The sequence below is a fragment of the Salmo salar genome, chromosome 07 (assembly GCF_965601325.2).
Source record: "Salmo salar chromosome 07, fSalSal1, whole genome shotgun sequence".
Classification (NCBI taxonomy): Eukaryota; Metazoa; Chordata; class Actinopteri; order Salmoniformes; family Salmonidae; genus Salmo; species Salmo salar.
Window position 1 is genome coordinate 12,668,350 of NC_138297.1, and position 21,752 is coordinate 12,690,101.

General features: G+C 41.3%; 1 protein-coding gene and 1 long non-coding RNA gene across 2 annotated transcripts; both read right to left on the bottom strand.

The window, feature by feature from the left end:
• Positions 1 to 6,065: 6,065 nt before the first annotated feature.
• On the bottom strand, positions 6,066 to 12,233 carry LOC106608541 (putative C-type lectin domain family 20 member A). The gene is made up of 6 exons (XM_014206498.3): positions 11,936 to 12,233; positions 11,512 to 11,550; positions 10,561 to 10,932; positions 10,008 to 10,361; positions 9,767 to 9,891; positions 6,066 to 8,140 (listed from the first exon to the last, which is right to left on the bottom strand). Exons 2-6 carry the CDS (start codon positions 11,546 to 11,548, stop codon positions 8,018 to 8,020), a joined length of 1,011 nt encoding a protein of 336 aa, XP_014061973.2. The 5' UTR covers positions 11,549 to 11,550; positions 11,936 to 12,233; the 3' UTR covers positions 6,066 to 8,017.
• A 3,070-nt stretch (positions 12,234 to 15,303) lies between these two features.
• LOC145879994 (uncharacterized) lies at positions 15,304 to 16,442 on the bottom strand. The gene is made up of 3 exons (XR_014392862.1): positions 16,071 to 16,442; positions 15,521 to 15,877; positions 15,304 to 15,404 (listed from the first exon to the last, which is right to left on the bottom strand). It is a non-coding gene; the product is annotated as an uncharacterized LOC145879994 (long non-coding RNA).
• Between the last annotated feature and the right edge of the window lie 5,310 nt (positions 16,443 to 21,752).

Below are 21,752 nucleotides of genomic sequence, written 5' to 3' on the forward strand. Positions count from 1 at the left end.
GTGACGCACAGTGTTGAGATTGCCTGCAATGACAACAAGCTAAGTCCGATGATGCTGTGACACACCGCCCCAGACCATGACGGACCCTCCACCTCCAAATCGATCCTGCTCCAGAGTACAGGCCTCGGTGTAACGCTCATGCCTTCGACCATGAACGCGAATCCGACGATCACCCCTGATGAGACAAAACCGCGACTCGTCAGTGAAGAGCACTTTTTGCCAGTCCTGTCTGGTCCAGCGACGGTGGGTTTGTGCCCATAGGCGACGTTGTTGCCGGTGATGTCTGGTGAGGACCTGCCTTACAACAGGCCTACAAGCCCTCAGTCCAGCCTCTCTTAGCCTATTGCGGACAGTCTGAGCACTGATGGAGGGATTGTGCATTCCTGGTGTAACTCGGGCAGTTGTTGTTGCCATCCTGTACCTGTCCCGCAGGTGTGATGTTCGGATGTACCAATCCTGTGCAGGTGTTGTTACACGTGGTCTGCCACTGCGAGGACGATCATCTGTCCGTTCTGTCTCCCTGTAGCGCTGTCTTAGGCGTCTCACAGTACGGACATTGCAGTTTATTGCCCTGGTCACATCTGCAGTCCTCATGCCTCCTTGCAGCATGCCTAAGGCACGTTCACGCAGATGAGCAGGGACCCTGGGCATCTTTCTTTTGGTGTTTTTCAGAGTCAGTAGAAATGCCTCTTTATTGTCCTAAGTTCTCATAACTGTGACCTTAATTGCCTGCCGTCTGTCTGTAAGCTGTTAGTGTCTTAACGACCGTTCCACCGGGTGCATGTTCATTAATTGTTTATGGTTCATTGAACAAGCATGGGAAACAGTTTAAACCCTTTACAATGAAGATCTGTGAAGTTATTTGTTTCTTTTACGAATTATCTTTTAAAGACAGGGTACTGAAAAAGGAACGTTTCCTTTTTTGCTGAGTTTATATACTTAGAAACTATATATAATAAACTGATGAATTGCCATAGGGTGGACAATACATATAGGACCAATACATAGACTCATCTTGGGGACCAAAATTAGCCCCAAAGGGTGGGCTTATTTCAGGAATAGTGAAGGCTGTCCTCACCAGATATCAGCTGCCCACGCTGGGTCACACTGGGCCAGTGTCTTGGGGGCCAATATGTAGTCGATTAGCAAGGACGTATCGGCCCAATGTGGGCATGTTTGCTGGGACACACACACAGTAAACTGACCTGAGATTAGCATGGAGAGATACCACAACGTTTCCATCACTGTGAAATTTAAAGGATATATGATTAAAATGAATGCACTTCAAGGCTGCAACACTTTACCAATGCAAACTGTCTTTTTCCTTCTTTACTGATATGACGTGACAGGACAGGTGAAGGTAATGCTCCCCACATAGAGGGTTATCACCTGTTCAGAGACAGGAACAATCAGTGATTGTTAGGTTAGGTTTCTAAAGAATTGGAAATGGGTAGTGGTGAAAAACCTCAACGTTTCCAGAGAGTTAAAACACATGGTTGATTTCATCTGAAATGTGCACAAAAACAATGAAAAAAAATTATTCATACATTTATCTACAATAAACTTGATACATTTTCAACATGATTATAAATTCCAAAATGGCCTCAGCTGTTGTTTGAAGGTAACTGTCTCTCTCTCTCTCTCTCTCTCTCTCTCCACGTCTCTCCAGTTTTGCCTTATAAACCTTATACTGTTCCTAATTTCTTTGAATGTGTTATTTATAAACAAATCAACTGTGACGTGACATTCATCACACTGGATAAGGGGTTGGACAGAACTAGAGAAGGAAACAGTTAGGGAGTCGGCACAGAATATTTGCATGTGATGTTGCTCTTGATCAAAAGGAGATAACCCACTCCTCTAGACAGACATATTGCACAGAAACGGTCTAATTGTACAGAAAAGGACCCAACTCCTTACGTCCAAAAATGAAGGGTTGTGTGGTTTCAACTATTGTTCAGGTGAGTGAGTGAGGCCTGAACTGAGAGTGACACTCCCAAGTAAAGCCACTTGACTGGAACAGGAATGGAGGTACACCACAGAGACAGGCAGGAACCCAGTGGCCCTGGTCTCAGCTCTCACTGATCTCAGCTCATACATGTATCAAATCAAATCAAATGTATTTATATAGCCCTTCTAACATCAGCTGATATCTCAAAGTGCTGTACAGAAACCCAGCCTAAAATCCCAAACAGCAAGCAATGCAGGTGTAGAAGCACGGTGGCTAGGAAAAACTCCCTAGAAAGGCCAAAACCTAGGAAGATACCTAGAGAGGAACCAGGCTATGAGGGGTGGCCAGTCCTCTTCTGGCTGTGCCGGGTGGAGATTATAACAGCACATGGCCAAGATGTTCAAATGTTCATAAATGACCAGCATGGTCAAATAATAATATTCACAGTTGTCGAGGGTGTAACAGGTCAGCACCTCAAGAGTAAATGTCAGTTGGCTTTTCATAGCCGATCATTGAGAGTATCTCTACCGCTCCTGCTGTCTCTAGAGAGTTGAAAACAGCAGGTCCGGGACAGGTAGCACGTCCGGTGAACAGGTCAGGGTTCCATAGCCGCAGGCAGAACAGTTGAACAGTTGAAAAGGGAGCAGCAGCACGGCCTCCCTCTCTTCTGTCATTGGGTGCTCTACCCTCCCTCTCCTCTGTCATTGGGTGCTCTGCCCTCCCTCTCCTCTGTCATTGGTTGCTCTGATCTCCCTCTCCTCTGTCATTGGGGGCTCTACCCTCCCTCTCCTCTGTCATTGGGTGCTCTACCCTCTCTCTTCTCTGTCATTGGGTGTTCTGCCCTCCCTCTCTTCTGTCATGGGGTGTCTCTGTCCTCCCTCTCCTCTCTCATTGGGTGTTCTGACCTCCCTCTCCCCTTTCATTGGTTGCTGTGCCTTCCCTCTCCTCTGTCATTGGGTGCTCTACCCTCCCTCTCTTCTGTCATTGGGTGTTCTACCTTCCCTCTCCTCTGTCATTGGGTGCTCTACCCTCCCTCTCTTCTGTCATTGGGTGCTCTACCCCCCCTCTGCTCTGTCATTGGGTGCTCTGACCCTCCCTCTCCTCTGTCATTGGGTGCTCTGACCCTCCCTCTCTTCTGTCATTGGGTGCTCTACCCTCCCTCTCCTCTGTCATTGGGTTCTCTGACCTCCCTCTCCTCTGTCATTGGGTTCTCTGACCTCCATCTCTTCTGTCATTGGGTTCTCTGACCTCCCTCTCCTCTGTCATTGGGTGCTCTGCCATCCCTCTCCTCTGTCATTGGGTGCTCTGTTCTCCCTCTCCTTTGTCATTGGGTGCTCTGTTCTTCCTCTCCTCTGTCATTGCACTGTCATGTAAAACCCTTTCCACACAGGGTTCTACATGGAACCCAAAAGGGTTCTACCTGTGTTAAAAAGGGTTCTGCATGGAACCAGAAATGGTTATTATTCAAAGTGTTGTCATATGGATACAGTCGAAGAACCCTTTTGGAACCTTTTTTTCTGAATGTAGGATCCACTCCCCAGTGTCCATGTCATTTCATTCATTATGTTCTGAAAGGCAAAACTGATCCTAGATCAGCACACCTAAGATGCTTGTGGAATGGTGTGGTAGTTACAGTATGTAGCTTGCAGGTCCCAGATCTGTTGTGCTGTCTGGCAACTCCTATGGTCATTGTCATTTCTAGCTTGATAATAACCAAACTACACTGAACAAAAATATGAACAAATATATGAATGCAACACGTAAAGTTTTTGATCCCATGTTTCATGAGCTGAAATAAAAGATCCCAGAAATTCTTCATAAGCACAAAGAAGCTTATTTCTAAAAAATATTTATTTATTTACAAACCTGTTAGTGAGAATTTCTCCTTTGCCAAGATAAACCATCCACCTGACAGGTGTGGCATATCAAGAAGCTGACTAAACAGCATGATCATTACACAGGTCCACCTTGTGCTGGGGACAATAAAAGGCCACTCTAAAGTGTGCCGTTTTGTCACACAAAACAACTCCACAGATGTCTCAAGTTTTGAAGGAGCGTGCAATTGACATTGACACTGTCCACCAGAGCTGTTGCCAGAGAATTAAATGTTAATTTATCTACCATAAGCTGCCTCCAACATTGTTTTAGAGATTTTAGCACTACGTCCAACCAGCCTCACAACCACAGACACCATGTATGGTGTGGTGTGGACGAGCGGTTTGCAACATTGTGAACAGAGTGACCCCATGGTGGAGGTAGGGTTATGGTATGGACAGGCATAATCTACGGACAGTGAATTCAATTGTATTTTTTTTAATGTTAATTTGAGTCCATGAAAATACTGTGACGAGGTCCTAAGTCCTATCTGTGACTAACAGTTATCTGTGACTGACAGTTTCTGTGACTAATAGTTATCTGTGACTGACAGTTATCTGTGACTAATAGTTATCTGTGACTAACAGTTATCTGTGACTAACAGTTATCTGTAACTAACAGTTATCAGTGACTAACAGTTATCTGTGACTAACAGTTATCTGTGACTAACAGTTATCTGTGACTAACAGTTATCTGTGACTAATAGTTATCTGTGACTAACAGTTATCTGTAACTAACAGTTATCTGTGACTAACAGTTATCTGTGACTTAACAGTTGCATATCTGTATTCCCGGTCATGTGAAAACCATAGATTAGGACCTAATTAATTTATGTTCAGTGTATTCGGGGAAAGTATTAAGACATCTTCAACTTTTCCTCATTTTGTTATGTTACATCTTCATTCTAAAATGGGTATTTTTTATCCTCATCAATCTACACACAATACCCCATAATGACAAAGCATAAAAAGGTTTTTAGACATTTCTACAAATGTATAAAAATAAATATTTAAAAAATACCATATTTACATAAGTATTCAGACCCTTTGCTATAAGACTCGACACTGAGCTGAGGTTAATCCTGTTTCAATTGATGATCCTTGATGTTTCTACTACAGTAATGATTGGAGTTCAACTGTGGTAAATTCAATAAATTGGACATGATTTGGAAAAGCACACACCTGTCTATATAAGGTCCCACAATTGGCAGTGCATGTCAGAGCAAAAAAACAGGTCATGGGGTCGAAGGAATTATCAGTAGAACTCTTAGCCAGGATTATCTTGAGGCACAGATCTGGGGAAGGGTACCAAAATATTTCTGCAGCATTTAAGGTCCTCAAGAACACAGTGGCCTCAATTATTCTTAAATGGAAGAAGTTTTGAACCACCAAGACTCTTCCTAGAGCTGGCCACCGGGCAAAACTGAGCAATCGGGAAAGAAGGGCCTTGGTCAGGGAGGTGACCAAGAACCCGATGGTCACTCTGACAGAGCTCTAGAGTTCCTCTGTGGAGATGGGAGAACATTCGAGAAGGACAACCATCTCTGCAGCACTCCACCAATCAGGCCTTTATGGTAGAGTGGCCAGACGGAAGCCACTCCTCTGCAAAATGCACATGACAGCATGCTTGAAGTTTGCCAAAAGGCACATAAAGACTCTCAGACCATGAGAAACAAGATTCTCTGGTCTGATGAAACCAAGATTGAGCTCTTTGGCCTGAATGCCAACCGTCACGATGCCGGAACTCAAACCAATCAAACATCTCTGGAGAAACTTGAAATACTTGTGCAGCGACGCTTCCGTCCAACCTGACAGAGATTTTAGAGGATCTGCAGAGAAGAATGGGAGAAACTCCCCAAATACAGGTGTGCCAAGCTTGTAGCATCAATTCCAAGAAGACTCGAGGCTGTAATCACTGCTAAAGGTGCTTCAACAAAGTACTGATCTGAGACCAGGTTCATTACTGATGTCACATCATTGTTTGTTCTAGGAAATATCCTGTATCTGGCTTGATGTGGTAAAGTTCTCCTCTGTCTAATTTGAGGAAGTGATGTAAAACGTAACTAAATCTCTGGTCAGCAGGACATGGTTCTAACTGGTACCAGTGTATCAGAGTCCTGAAGAGAGGAGTTGATTACACATTATGTCTAGATGTCTTTATCACTAAGGTAAAATGTGTAAAATAAACATTAAAATAATATTAAGTTGAAACTTGAAGAATCACAACTCTAGACCTATACTGTCAATCTGCAACAAGTATTTATTTGATCATCAGAAAAGACATCTTCATTAACCAATAAAAAACATGCTGAGACTACATTGGCTATGCAGTATGTAAACTATGGTCTAAATACATTTTCAATTAAAGAAAGTTACATTCCAATTAGAAAAACACATTGATACTTACAGTGCTGTGAAAAAGTATTTGCCCCCTTTCTGATTTTCTCTATCTTTGCAAATTTTTGATACTGAATGTTATTAGATCTTCAACCAAAACCTGAAATTAGATGAAGTGAACCTGAGTTTACAAAATAACAAAACATATTTATACTTATTTTATCTATTTAATTAACAAAGTTATGCAACACCCAATTCCTCTGTGTGAAAAAGTAATTGTCCCCTTACACTCAATAACTGGTTGTTCCACCTTTAGCTCTAATGACTGCAACCAAAGGCTTCCTGTAGTTGTTGATCAGTCTCTCACATTGCTGTGGAGGAATTTTGGCCCACTCTTGCATGCAGAACTACTTTAACTCAGCAAAGCATCCTCAAATCATCACACTACCACCACCATGCTTGACAATTGATATGAAGTGTTTCACTGTGGAATGCAGTGTTTGAATGTTATCAGATATAATGGGACCCATCTACACCTGCATTACTTGCTGTTTGGGGTTTTAGGCTGGGTTTCTGTACAGCACATTGAGATATCAGCTGATGTAAGAAGGGCTATATAAATACATTTGATTTGATTTGATCTAGCCCAAAAAAGTTGACTAAAGTTTCCGAAAAATCACCTGGAAGCTACTGGATGATCATCAAGACTCTTGGAAGAAGGTTTTATCGACAGGTGAGTCAAAACTATAACTATTTAGATTACAGGGGTCCCATTACGCCTGGCAAAAACCAAACACTGCATTCATCAGTAATGGGGATGCTTTGCTGCCTCAGGACCTGGACGCCTTGCCTTAATAGAAGGAACCATGAATTCTGCTCTGTATCAGAGAATTCTACAGGAGAATGTCAGGCCATCTGTCTGTGATCTGAAGCTGAAGCACAGCTGGGTCATGCAGCAAGACATTGATCCAAAACACACAATCAAGTCTACATGAAAATGGTTAAAAAGCAACACATTTGAAGTTTTGGAATTACCTAGACAAAGTCCAGACCTAATCCCAATTGTGGCAGGACTTGAAAGTTCATCCTTGAAAACTCACAAATGTCGCTGAGTTTAAGCAGTTCTAAGTGGAAGAGTGGGCCAAAATTCCTCCATAGCGACGTGAAATACTGATCAACAACTTCAGGAAGCGTTTGGTTGGAGCCATTGCAGCTAAAGGTGGGACAACCAGTTATTGAGTATAATGGGGCAATTCATTTTTCACACATGAACATTGCATAACTTTGTTCATGAAATAAATTAAATAAGTATGTAATTATGTTATTTGTTCACTCAGGTTCCCTTTATCTAATATTATGTTTTCTTTGAAGATCTGATAACATTCAGTATGAAAAATATGCAAAAGTAGGTAGAGAAAATTAGAATGGGGGAAAATATTTTGTTCACAGCACTGTATGGTGTATACAGGTGAGAGCAGTCAGGGTGATAAACGAGCCCCCTACCAAGAGGACGATGAGTTGAAGATGGAGGAGCTGGAAGAGGCCGCCAAGCAGAGCTCCATATATATTAATATAACTACAGATAACTCATTTATAGACATGATGTATTAAAGGTCTATCTTGAGAACAAACCCGGAAATAAAACAACCAAGTCAAGAAAATTATCAAGAAAAACATCTGAAGATAAAGCACTATTAATGTTTATAATTAAACAATTTTCTTAATAAAACACATTTAATTAGGATGAGAAAATACATACAAGTACAAATAATTAATCAAAATAAAATGAGAAATGTAAGGAGAAAATTTGACATAATTAGAGTTCTCTCTTTGTCATTATCCTCTTCATCTTCTTCTAATCCTCTTCTTTATTGGGAGACCCCTCTTCCTCCTTGTGGAAGACCTTCCCATCAGGCTGCTTTTTCCATGTCACTTTGGTGTCTGCAGGTAACCCCTGCTCCTTCAGCTTGTTCCTTATCTGGAGAAACACACACATACAGAACCCACAATATTTAATTTTGTATTAGTCAATCCAAAGATCTACAACTACCTTTCCTTCCTGCTGTACTGAGACGTTCTTCACTTCAAACCTTTGACTCTATGAGGAGATGAAGCTTATATTTGTCCTATTTCACACATGTACAAGTGTGTTTTAATATACATGTGTAAATTGGAAATGTGATTTGGCATACCCACTCCCCTTGAAACACCCTCAGAGAGTTTGATCACTGCCAGGAGAGAATGTCATCCACAACAGACTAGGACCCAGACCAGAGAGGAGGTCATCCACAACAGACTAGGACCCAGACCTGAGATCAGGTCATCCACAACAGATAAGGACCCAGACCAAAGAGGAGGTCATCCACAACAGACTAGGACCCAGACCAGAGAGGAGGTCATCCACAACAGACTAGGAGGTCATCCACAACTGACTAGAACCCAGACCAGAGAGGAGGACATCCACAATAGACTAGGAACCAGACCAGAGAGGAGGTCATCCACAACAGACTAGGACGCAGACCAGAGAGGAGGACATCCACGCCAGACTAGGACCCAGACCAGAGAGGAGGTCATCCACAACAGACTAGGAAGACATCCCCAACAGACTAGGCCCAGACCAGAGAGGAGGTCATCCACAACAGACTAGGAGGTAATCCACAACAGACTAGGACCCAGACCAGAGAGGAGGTCATCCACAACAGACTAGGACCCAGACCAGAGAGGAGGTCATCCACAGCAGACTAGGACCAAGACCAGAGAGGATGACCATCCACAACCAGACTAGGACCCAGACCAGAGAGGAGGAAATCCACAACAGACTAGGACCCAGACCAGAGAGGAGGTCATCCACAGCAGACTAGGACCAAGACCAGAGAGGAGACCATCCACAACAGACTAGGACCCAGACCAGAGAGGATGCCATCCACAACAGACTAGGACCCAGACCAGAGAGGAGGTCATCCACAACAGACTAGGACCCAGACCAGAGAGGAGGTCATCCACAACAGACTAGGAGGTCATCCACAACAGACTAGGACCCAGACCAAAGAGGAGGTCATCCACAACCGACTAGGACCCAGACCAGAGAGGAGGTCATCCACAACAACTAGGACCCAGACCATAGAGGAGGTCATCCACAACAGACTAGGCCCAGACCAGAGAGGAGGTCATCCACAACAGACTAGAGACCCAGACCAGAGAGGAGGTCATCCACAGCAGACTAGGACCAAGACCAGAGAGGAGGTCATCCACAACAGACTAGGACCAAGACCAGAGAGGAGACCATCCACAACAGACTAGGACCCAGACCAGAAAGGTGGCCATCCACAACAGACTAGGACCCAGACCAGAGATGAGGTCATCCACAACAGACTCGAACCCAGACCAGAGAGGAGGTCATCCACAACAGACTAGGACCCAGACCAGAGAGGAGGTCATCCACAACAGACTAGGACCCAGACCAGAGAGGAGGTCATTCACAACAGACTAGGACCCAGACCAGAGAAGAGGTCATCCACAACAGACTTGGACCCAGACCAGAGAAGAGGTCTCTACAGTTTGTATCATTACTGAGTTGGTTCTTCATGATCAAGGTGAAACTCACCTCTTGTAAGATGGCATCCTGAACAGTAGGATCACTGAGGTTCAGATTTCGATCCTTTGGTGTCATCTTCACTCTCACCACCTGTCTCTTCAGTTGGGGTTTCTCAGAAGTCTCCACAGCTGGGCCTACAAGATAATACAATCACACGATGACAGTAGTGAATCATGAGGGAAACAATAGTGTTCCCCTGTCATCATAATATCAGGTACTGTAGATCAGCTTGAAAAAAATGTAAACTTACTGTAGCAGATGAAAGGAAAGAATAAGTCACAGGGATCATATACCCATTCGGTGTAATAATAAGAACGATTGGAAGACACCAGAGTGCAGTTGAAATACTGATCTGTTGAAATCCATTTTGACCACCAGTTTCTGAATGAGGAGTCACTCTGGTCTGACCATATCCAGGAGTCTTGAAACAGGCCGATCCACACAGGAAGTCCCCTCAGTGATATCTTCTTCTCTATCTCTGTGTTCTCAGTCTGGTTCCTCACACTGACCAGATCTGTGTGATGCTGTCTGCAGTAACTCTGAGCATCTATCCAGGTCTTGTACTCCTGAATTAAGATGTGTGTTAGGTTGGTGACTTGTTTTCCTGCAAAAGTCAAATTTAATAATCAATACAAATATCCAGTGAAATATCGTCTACTGATCATCTATAGTACATGTTCTCGTTGATTTGGTAACAAATCAATAACTGATTAACAACTTAAAGATATCATGAGTCTATGTTTCAACTCAATGGCAGCCCCAGCACTTAGAACAGGCTTCATCATTAGTATGTAAACACTCACCATCATAACAGATGAAGTGATGCTGGTCATCACAGGAGGTGTTGTTCCACAGCCCAGATGTACTCATTAAAGCACAGTTACCATTTTGGGGTGTCGCAGTGTCCCAGTTTCTGAACTCAGTCTCCCCCTCTCTGTAGAAACGTTTGTCTGCCAGAGACCAGTGCCACTTCATGGAGTCTCCCATATTCAGTCCAATCCAGAACCAGTAGTTATAACTACTGACACTGGTAATCAGCCTGTTCTGGTCCTCCATGTCATCTACTGTAGCCAGATCAGTGTAATGTGCTCTACAGTAACTCTGGGCATCAGTCCAGTTCATATTGTTGGTAATGAGGTGATACTGATGAAGACATGAGGAAGGTGTGTAGAATCCTGTTAACAGAATAATGATTCATGAGGTACATTATCTCCAGAAAATGCTCAACCCCAACCACACTATCTATGGATCTGTTACATACAGTACAGTACTCCTTGGTGTGCAGACATACACACACCAACGACATCCATAAACACACACACACACCTTCAGCCATGATCACACACACACCCAGCATACATGACCGCACTTACACTGCGTGGGTATTCCCACTAGGCTACCTGCCACCCCAAAATGTGTGAAAACACCTAACAGAAATTAGGGCTCATAAATGTTACAATTTATTCATTACTTTAGGAATATTTGATTTAACTTGTACTAAATAAATGATATATAAAAAAATACCTATACATAAGAGATATAACTGATAAATTGCCATAAGTTTGTCATCAAGATCATTTTGGGGACCAAATGGGCCCAATACGGACAGCCGATCCAAGAAGTCAGTTTATTACAGGAACAGTGAAGGCTGTCCTCATCAGATATGAGCTGCCAGAACTGGGACAATGTCTTGGGGATAATATGGAGCCGATTAGCAAGGACGTATTGCTGAGACACACACACAGTAAACTGACCTGAGATTAGCAGGGTGAGATACCACAACGTTTCCATCACTGTGAAATTTAAAGGATATATGATTAAAATGAATGCACTTCAAGGCTGCAACACTTTACCAATGCAAACTGTCTTTCTCCTTCTTTACTGATATGACGTGACAGGACAGGTGAAGATAATGCTCCCCACATAGAGGGTTATCACCTGTTCAGAGACAGGAACAATCGGTGATTGTTAGGTTAGGTTGCTAAAGTATTGGAAGTGGGTAGTGGTGAAAAACCTCAACATAACGTTTCCAGAGAGTTAGAACACATGGTTGATTATTCTACACTGGAACCTTCAAAACTGGGAATAAATAAAGCATCTAATAAATATCATAAACATTTCTCTGCAATAAAATATGTTAGAATTACAACATGATTCTACAACGCAAAATGGCCTTACCTGTTGTTTGAAGAAAACTCTCTTATTCTCTCTCTGTCTCTCTCTGTCTCTCTCTCTCTGTCTCTTTCTGTCTCTCTCTGTCTCTCTATGTCTCTCTATCTCTCTCCCGCTATATTACTCTCTCCCCTTTCTATATCTCTGTCTCTCCTAATGTGTGTCTGTCATCCCATGTTTATCCCTATTTAAACCTTACACTGCTCCTCATTTGCTTGAATTTGTTATTCATCTCAAAACAAAACAAAACTGTGACGTGACGTTCATCCCACTGGATAAGGGGTTTCACAGAACTAGAGATGCAACAGTTAGAGAGGCTATACAGAACATGTTCATGTGATGGTGCTCTTGATTCAAAGGAGATAACCCTCTCCTCTGTCATTGGGTGCTCTGCCCTCCCTCTCCTCTGTCATTGGGTGCTCACACCTCTCTCTCCTCTGTCATTGGGTGCTCTATGCTCCCTCTCCTCTGTCTTTTGGTGCTCTATGCTCACTCTCCTCTGTTATTGGATGATCAGCCATCACTCTTCTCTGTCATTGGGTGCTCTTCACCCCTTTTCCTCTGTCATTGGGGGCTCTGCCCTCCTTCTCCTCTGTCATTGGGTAATCTTCCCTCCCTCCCCTCTGTCATTGGGTGCTCTGACCTCACTCTCCTCTGTCATTGGGTGTTCTGCACTCTCTCTCTCCTCTTTTGTTTACTGTGAATTAATGCAAAACTTCTGTCTTTCTCAAATGCAAACCATTGGTCAGCAGGTCATGGTTACAGTTGACACCTGTTTGGTGGTTGTGATGGGTCTTAATGACTATCATGTAAATGAAATATGAACCACATATAACACACACCCTACAACATTTTAAACGTTTATTTGGTCATAATAAATTTGTAGTTTAATTAATATAAAACCTTGTTGATAAATGAGAGTTGATTTCTTGAAATCTAAATTAATGTCCAGTACAGAAATACAGAGCTGTTAGGATGGTAATCTGACATGAGATCTGTGCTTGCAACTGGGACTTTCACCTGAGTCATTCATGTCAATGCACATAAATTCCAGTGATCAGATCTCAAGTCTGAATAGTGTCTATAATGACTGAGGAAAAAGAGCATCTCTCACTACCACACATCATGTTATTTATTAACATTCCAAATGAACCATCAAGTCTACAGTTGAAGAAATACTAGGTTCTAATATATAAACTAACAAAAGAGATTCAAACAATGAACAATGTTAAAGATTTGTAACTTAAGATCACATCCTATGATAAAACAATACTAATATAAAATTAAACTAAATTCATAAATGATAAAACAATAATAATAAATGATTAAACAATATTCATGAATGATAAAACAATATTAATAAATGATAAAACAATATTAATAAATGATAAAACAATAGTATATATGAAAAAACAATATAAATCTAGACCAGTACAGATTATTAATGTAAATAAAAAGATACATGTAAGGAGAACATTTAACATAATTAGAGTTCTCTCTTTGTCATCATCCTCTTCTTCATCTTCTTCATCTTCTTCTCCTCCTCTTCTGTCTTGGGAGAACCCTCTTTCTCCTTGTGGAAGACCTTCCCATCATGCTGCTTTTTCCACATCACTTTGGTGTCTGCAGGTAACCCCTGATCCTTTAGCTTGTTCCTTATCTGGAGAAACACACATATACAGAAACCCACAATATTTCACTCTGTAATAGTCATTCTGAAGATCTACAACTACCATTTCTTCCTGCTATACTGAGACATTCTTCACTTCAACCCTTTGACTCTATGAGGAGATGAGGCTTATATTTGTCCTGTTTCTGTATGGACCGACGCTGGAGTCGAGAAGCAGGTACCGGGAGTCAACATTTAATTAGGAACAAACATGGAACAAGACAGGAACAGCGTCAGCACACTGGTATACAAAGACAGACGACAATCAATGCTGAGAGCAGGGGAACAGACAGATATAGGGGAGATGACAGATGTGATTGAGTCCAGGTGAGTCCAAAAATCACTGATTGCTCGTGATGGGGGAAGGCAGGTGTGCGGAATGATGGTGGCAGGAGTGCGTAATGTTGGGGATACTAGCGCCCTCGAGCACCAGGGGGAAAGAGCAGGAGCAGTTGTAACAATTTAACACATGGACAAGTGTGTGAATTGGAAATGTGTTTTTCAATATCCCACTCTCCCTGAGACACCTTCTGAGAGTGGGGTCACAGCCAGGAGAAAAAGTAATCCACAACGGACTAGAACCCAGATCAGAGAGGAGGTCAGCCACAACAGACTAGAACCCAGATCAGAGAGGAGGTCAGCCACAACAGACTAGAACCCAGACCAGAGAGGAGGTCATCCACAAAATACATTTATCCAGACCAGAAAAGAGGTCTGTACAGTTTGTATCATTAATGAGTTGGTTCTTCATGAACAGGGGGAAACTGACCTCTTTTAAGATGGCGTCCTGAACAGCAAGATCTCTGATGTTCAGATATTGATCCTTTGGCGTCATCTTCACTCTCACCACCTGTCTCTTCAGTTGAGGTTTCTCAGGGGTCGGGGAGGCATTCTGGTGTATAATCGGGGGGGTAGTCGTGGTTGTGGGCAGGGGGGTAGTCGTGGTTGTGGGCAGGGGGGGTAGTCGTGGTTGTGGGCAGGGGGGTAGTCGTGGTTGTGGGCAGGGGGTAGTCGTGGTTGTGGGCAGGGTGCAGGGGGGTAGTTGTGGGCAGGGGGGTAGTCGTAGTCGTGGTTGTGGGCAGGGGGGTAGTCGTGGTTGTGGGCAGGGGGGTAGTCGTGGTTGTGGGCAGGGGGGTAGTCGTGGTTGTGGGCAGGGGGTAGTCGTGGTTGTGGGCAGGGGGGTAGTTGTGGGCAGGGGGGTAGTCGTAGTCGTGGTTGTGGGCAGGGGGGTAGTCGTGGTTGTGGGCAGGGGGGTAGTCGTGGTTGTGGGCAGGGGGGTAGTCGTGGTTGTGGGCAGGGGGTAGTTGTGGGCAGGGGGGTAGTCGTTGTTGTGGGCAGAGGGGTAGCCGTGGTTGTGGGCAGGGGGGTAGTCGTGGTTGTGGGCAGGGGGGTAGCCGTGGTTGTGGGCAGGGGGTAGTTGTGGGCAGGGGGGGTAGTCGTGGTTGTGGGCAGGGGGGTAGTCGTGGTTGTGGGCAGGGGGGTAGCCGTGGTTGTGGGCAGGGGGGTAGTCGTGGTTTTGGGCAGGGGGGTAGTCGTGGTGGTGGGCAGGGGGGTAGTCGTGGTGGTGGGCAGGGGGGTAGTCGTGGTCGTGGGCAGGGGGGTAGTCGTGGTCGTGGGGGGTAGTCGTGGTTGTGGGCAGGGGGGTAGTCGTGGTTGTGGGCAGGGGGATAGTCGTGGTTGTGGGCAGGGGGGTAGTCGTGGTTGTGGGCAGGGGGGTAGTCGTGGTCGTGGGCAGGGGGGTAGTTGTGGGCAGGGGGGTAGTCGTTGTTGTGGGTGTGGGCAGGGGGGCAGTTGTGGTCTCCACAGCTATGCCAAGAAGAGAATAAAATCCCACAATGACAGTAGTGAATCATTGGGGCAACATTAGAGTTCTCCTGTCATCATTATATCAGGTTGATTAGGTGGAGAATACGGTAACTTACCATAGCAGATGAAAGGAAAGGTGTTATCACAGGGATAATTTCTCAATTTAGCATGATTTGGAGAAGAAGGATTAGAATGCACCATAGTGCAGTTGTATCTCTGTTCAGTTGAAAGCCATCCTGGCCACCAGTTTCTGAATGAGGAGTCACTCTGGTCTGACCATATCCAGGAGTCTTGAAACAGACCGATCCACACAGGAAGTCCCCTCAGTGATATCTTCTGATCTATCTCTGTGTTCTCAGTCTGGTTCCTCACACTGACCAGGTCTGTGTGATGCTGTCTGCAGTAACTCTGAGCATCTATCCAGGTCTTGTTTTCCTGAATTAAGACGTATGTTAGGTTGGTGTCTTGTTTTCCTGCAAAAGTCAAATTTAATAATCAATACAAATATCCAGTGAAATATCATCTACTGATCATCTATAGTACATGTTGTCATTGATTTGATAACAGATCAATAACTGAATGTCAACCTCTAACATTAGTCTGTTTCAACTCAATGGCAGCCCCAGCACTTAGAACAGGCTTCATCATTAGTATGTAAACACTCACCATCATAACAGATGAAGTGATGCTGGTCATCACAGGAGGTGTTGTTCCACAGCCCAGCTGTACTCATAAAAGCACAGTTACCATTTTGGGGTGTCCCAGTGTCCCAGTTTCTGAACTCAGTCTCTCCCTCTCTGTAGAAACGTCTGTCTGCCAGAGACCAGTGCCATTTCATTGAGTCTCCCTTCTTCAGTCCGATCCAGTACCATAATTTATAATCATTGACACTGGTAATCAGCCTGTTCAGGTCCTCCATGTCATCTACTGTAGACAGATCAGTGTAGTGTGCTCTGCTGTAACTCTGGGCATCAGTCCAGGTCATAGAGTTGGTAATGGAGTGATACTGATGAAGACATGAGGAAGGTGTGTAGAAACCTGTGAAGAGAATAATGATTCATGACAGACATTTTATCCAGCAACCGTTCACCCCCAACCACACTCATCTATGCACCTTTGCACTTTGTACACCAAATTGTGCAACCAAACACACATGTAAACACAGACACACACACACACACACACACACACACACACACACACACACACACACACACACACACACACACACACAGACACACACACACAGACACACACAGACACACACACACACACACACACACACACACACATCTTGAACTGACCTGAGATTAGGAGGGTGAGGTACAAAGAAGTTTCCATCAGTGTGAAATTCAAAGGAAATATGATTAAAGTATTGAACAGAGACTCCTACACTCAGTTTAGAGTTGTGTTCCAAGAGGTTTGAAAATGTACCATTACATCTGAAATGTAACCAGAATGATTGGAAAAGAAACTGGGTTACATACATTTCTCTACATTAATGCTAAAATTATTATACATTTTATAAATGGCCTCACCTGTTGTTTGTAGGAAACTCTGTCTCACTCCATCTATCTTGCTCTCTCCAGCTCTCTCTCCTTCTGTGTGTCTGTCCCCCCCTGCTTGGCCCTAAATACGTCTTAAACTGATACCCATTGATTTGAATTTGTTTTTCATATTCTTTGTTTCCAAAAAGGAGTATGCAAAAAGGAGTAGACATTCTCATCAAGTTATTATCTTACTCAAACAAACATTTAACATATATCACTATGGCAACAGGGTTGGACAAAGCCAGGGACACCAGCTGAGCATTTTGTGAAAGTTTAGAAACAGTTTTTTTGAAGGAAGAATTCATGAAAATAAATGTATTCTAATTAGTCACAGTACCAACTGAACCTGGGTCGTCAGCTCACCTCAAAACTGTCTTATCCCACTGAGCCATGGCACAAGCTCGGATCGTCACCAGTTACCATAGCCACAGTCATAAACCCTGCCAATTTCTATCATTTCTCTTATTAAAATCAGATTTTAACCCTAACCTTAACCACACTGCCAACCTTATGCCTAACCTTAACCTTAAACAAGGCAACAGTAAACATGTCATCCCCCCTTTGGGCCCATTGAGATATCACTTGACTAACACATTTCATTTAATTACTACAGCTCTGGCCTCGTGACAATCAGTGTACTTTTTTAAATGCCAGATCTCTTTGGCAAGATGCGCCATTCACCCAAGTTTTGTCAAAGCCATTACTGTCTGAGATATCACGTGTGACTAACGTACAAACGGACGGACCGACGGAGACATATCCACGTTCCCTCCTCGATTTCATCATGTGGGAGTGGGACAATTAAGACCAAAAAGCAAATTTTAGTTTTTTGAATTTCGATTATATAGACAATTTGGAATGTAGCTGTGGTAACTAGTGTCAACCATAAGCTTGGGAAGCTGACTCAAGTCTCCAGGTTTCAGGCATGGTTCCCCGAACCACCTCTGGATATGGTCTGTTGTGAGAGAAAAATCACGTATTTCCCTGATTTGTTTAATATTAATAGATAACAATTCATATCCTTAACAATAGTAGAGTCATTTCTTCTTCTGAAAAAGGATGGTTCATCTCTTCCATGTTCACTCCCCGTAGCTGGTCTAGGCGCTGGTCTAGGCGTGTTGTCAAGGACATGGGATAGAGATAAACTTGAGGAACAGATACACCTGTATTGTTTCCAATGAGTAACCTAGTCACACGGCAAAAGACAAAGAGCCTCTGAGAAGTGAGTACAGTTCTTCAGCTCATCCTGTTCTTTTACTATCTTCCAAGGGCCCAGCTGTGGGGAAATAGAGGAGAACGGAGGCTAGCTTGGTAGAGAAACAAGTAAACGGAACTGCAGTTATCACTTGTCTGGTATTTTTTTGTTTAACCTTTATTTAACTAGGCAAGTCAATTAAGAAGAAATTCTTATTTACAATGACGGCCTACCCGGGGTACAGTGGGTTAACTGCCTTGTTCAGGGGCAGAACTACATATTTTTACCATGTCAGCTCAGGGATACAATCCAGCAACCTTTTGGTTACTGGCCCTACACCAACAGTAAATATCATAACCCAGCAGTAAATATCCTAACCCAACAGTAAATATCATAACCCAACATTAAATATCATAACCCAACAGTAAATATCATAACCAAGTAGTAAATATTATAACCAACAGTAAATATCATAACCCAACAGTAAATATCATAACCAACAGTAAATATTATAACCAACAGTAAATATCATAACCCAACAGTAAATATCATAACCAGCAGTAAATATAATAACCAACAGTAAATATTATAACCAACAGTAAATATTATAACCCAACAGTAAATATCATAACCCAACAGTAAATATCATAACCAACAGTAAATATCATAACCCAACAGTAAATATCATAACCAACAGTAAATATCATAACCCAGCAGTAAATATCATAACCCAACAGTAAATATCATAACCAACAGTAAATATCATAACCCAACAGTAAATATCATAACCAACAGTAAATATCATAACCCAGCAGTAAATATCATAACCCAACAGTAAATATCATAACCAACAGTAAATATCATAACCCAACAGTAAATATCATAACCAACAGTAAATATCATAACCCAGCAGTAAATATCATAACCAACAGTAAATATCATAACCCAGCAGTAAATATCATAACCCAACAGTAAATATCATAACCAACAGTAAATATCATAACCCAACAGTAAATATCATAACCCAACAGTAAATATCATAACCAACAGTAAATATCATAACCCAACAGTAAATATCATAACCCAACAGTAAATATCATAACCCAACAGTAAATATCATAACCAACAGTAAATATCATAACCCAACAGTAAATATCATAACCCAACAGTAAATATTATAACCAACAGTAAATATCATAACCAACAGTAAATATCATAACCCAACAGTAAATATCATAACCCAACAGTAAATATCATAACCAACAGTAAATATCATAACCCAACAGTAAATATCATAACCAACAGTAAATATCATAACCAACAGTAAATATCATAACCCAACAGTAAATATAATAACCCAACAGTAAATATCATAACCCAACAGTAAATATCATAACCAACAGTAAATATCATAACCCAACAGTAAATATCATAACCCAACAGTAAATATCATAACCCACAGTAAATATAATAACCAACAGTAAATATCATAACCAACAGTAAATATCATAACCCAACAGTAAATATCATAACCAACAGTAAATATCATAACCAACAGTAAATATCATAACCAACAGTAAATATCATAACCAACAGTAAATATCATAACCAACAGTAAATATCATAACCAACAGTAAATATCATAACCAACAGTAAATATTATAACCAACAGTAAATATCATAACCAACAGTAAATATCATAACCCAACAGTAAATATCATAACCCAACAGTAAATATCATAACCCACAGTAAATATAATAACCCAGCAGTAAATATCATAACCCAACAGTAAATATAATAACCAACAGTAAATATCATAACCCAACAGTAAATATCATAACCAACAGTAAATATCATAACCAACAGTAAATATTATAACCCAACAGTAAATATCATAACCCAACAGTAAATATCATAACCAACAGTAAATATCATAACCAACAGTAAATATCATAACCCAACAGTAAATATCATAACCCAACAGTAAATATAATAACCCAGCAGTAAATATCATAACCCAACAGTAAATATCATAACCAACAGTAAATATCATAACCCAGCAGTAAATATCATAACCCAACAGTAAATATCATAACCAACAGTAAATATCATAACCAACAGTAAATCTCATAACCAAGTAGTAAATATCATAACCCAACAGTAAATATCATAACCCAACAGTAAATATCATAACCCAACAGTAAATATCATAACCCAACAGTAAATATCATAACCAACAGTAAATATCATAACCCAACAGTAAATATCATAACCCAACAGTAAATATCATAACCCAACAGTAAATATCATAACCAACAGTAAATATCATAACCCAACAGTAAATATCATAACCAACAGTAAATATAACAACCCAACAGTAAATATCATAACCAACAGTAAATATCATAACCCAACAGTAAATATCATAACCAACAGTAAATATTATAACCAACAGTAAATATCATAACCAACAGTAAATATCATAACCCAACAGTAAATATCATAACCCAACAGTAAATATCATAACCCAACAGTAAATATCATAACCCAGCAGTAAATATCATAACCAACAGTAAATATCATAACCCAGCAGTAAATATCATAACCCAACAGTAAATATCATAACCCAACAGTAAATATAATAACCAACAGTAAATATCATAACCAACAGTAAATATCATAACCAACAGTAAATATCATAACCCAGCAGTAAATATCATAACCCAGCAGTAAATATCATAACCCAGCAGTAAATATCATAACCCAGCAGTAAATATCATAACCAACAGTAAATATCATAACCCAACAGTAAATATCATAACCCAACAGTAAATATCATAACCCAACAGTAAATATCATAACCCAACAGTAAATATCATAACCAACAGTAAATATCATAACCCAGCAGTAAATATCATAACCAACAGTAAATATCATAACCAACAGTAAATATCATAACCCAACAGTAAATATCATAACCCAACAGTAAATATCATAACCCAACAGTAAATATCATAACCAACAGTAAATATCATAACCCAACAGTAAATATCATAACCCAACAGTAAATATCATAACCAACAGTAAATATCATAACCCAACAGTAAATATCATAACCCAACAGTAAATATCATAACCAACAGTAAATATCATAACCCAACAGTAAATATCATAATCCAACAGTAAATATCATAACCCAACAGTAAATATCATAACCCAACAGTAAATATCATAACCCAACAGTAAATATCATAACCAACAGTAAATATCATAACCCAACAGTAAATATAATAACCAACAGTAAATATCATAACCCAGCAGTAAATATCATAACCAACAGTAAATATCATAACCCAACAGTAAATATCATAACCAACAGTAAATATCATAACCAACAGTAAATATCATAACCAACAGTAAATATTATAACCAACAGTAAATCTCATAACCAACAGTAAATATCATAACCCAACAGTAAATATCATAACCCAGCAGTAAATATCATAACCAACAGTAAATATCATAACCCAGCAGTAAATATCATAACCCAACAGTAAATATCATAACCAACAGTAAATATCATAACCCAACAGTAAATATCA

Excerpts from the sequence above, each read along its gene's own strand:
- LOC106608541 (XM_014206498.3), bottom strand. The coding sequence starts at position 11,548 with ATGGAAACGTTGTGGTATCTCACCCTGCTAATCTCAG. Across the intron at positions 10,933-11,511 it reads TCTCACCCTGCTAATCTCAG|GATTCTACACACCTTCCTCA; the intron begins GTCAGTTTACTG and ends TTCTGTTAACAG. Across the intron at positions 8,141-9,766 it reads AGGATGCCATCTTACAAGAG|ATAAGGAACAAGCTGAAGGA; the intron begins GTGAGTTTCACC and ends GTGTTTCTCCAG.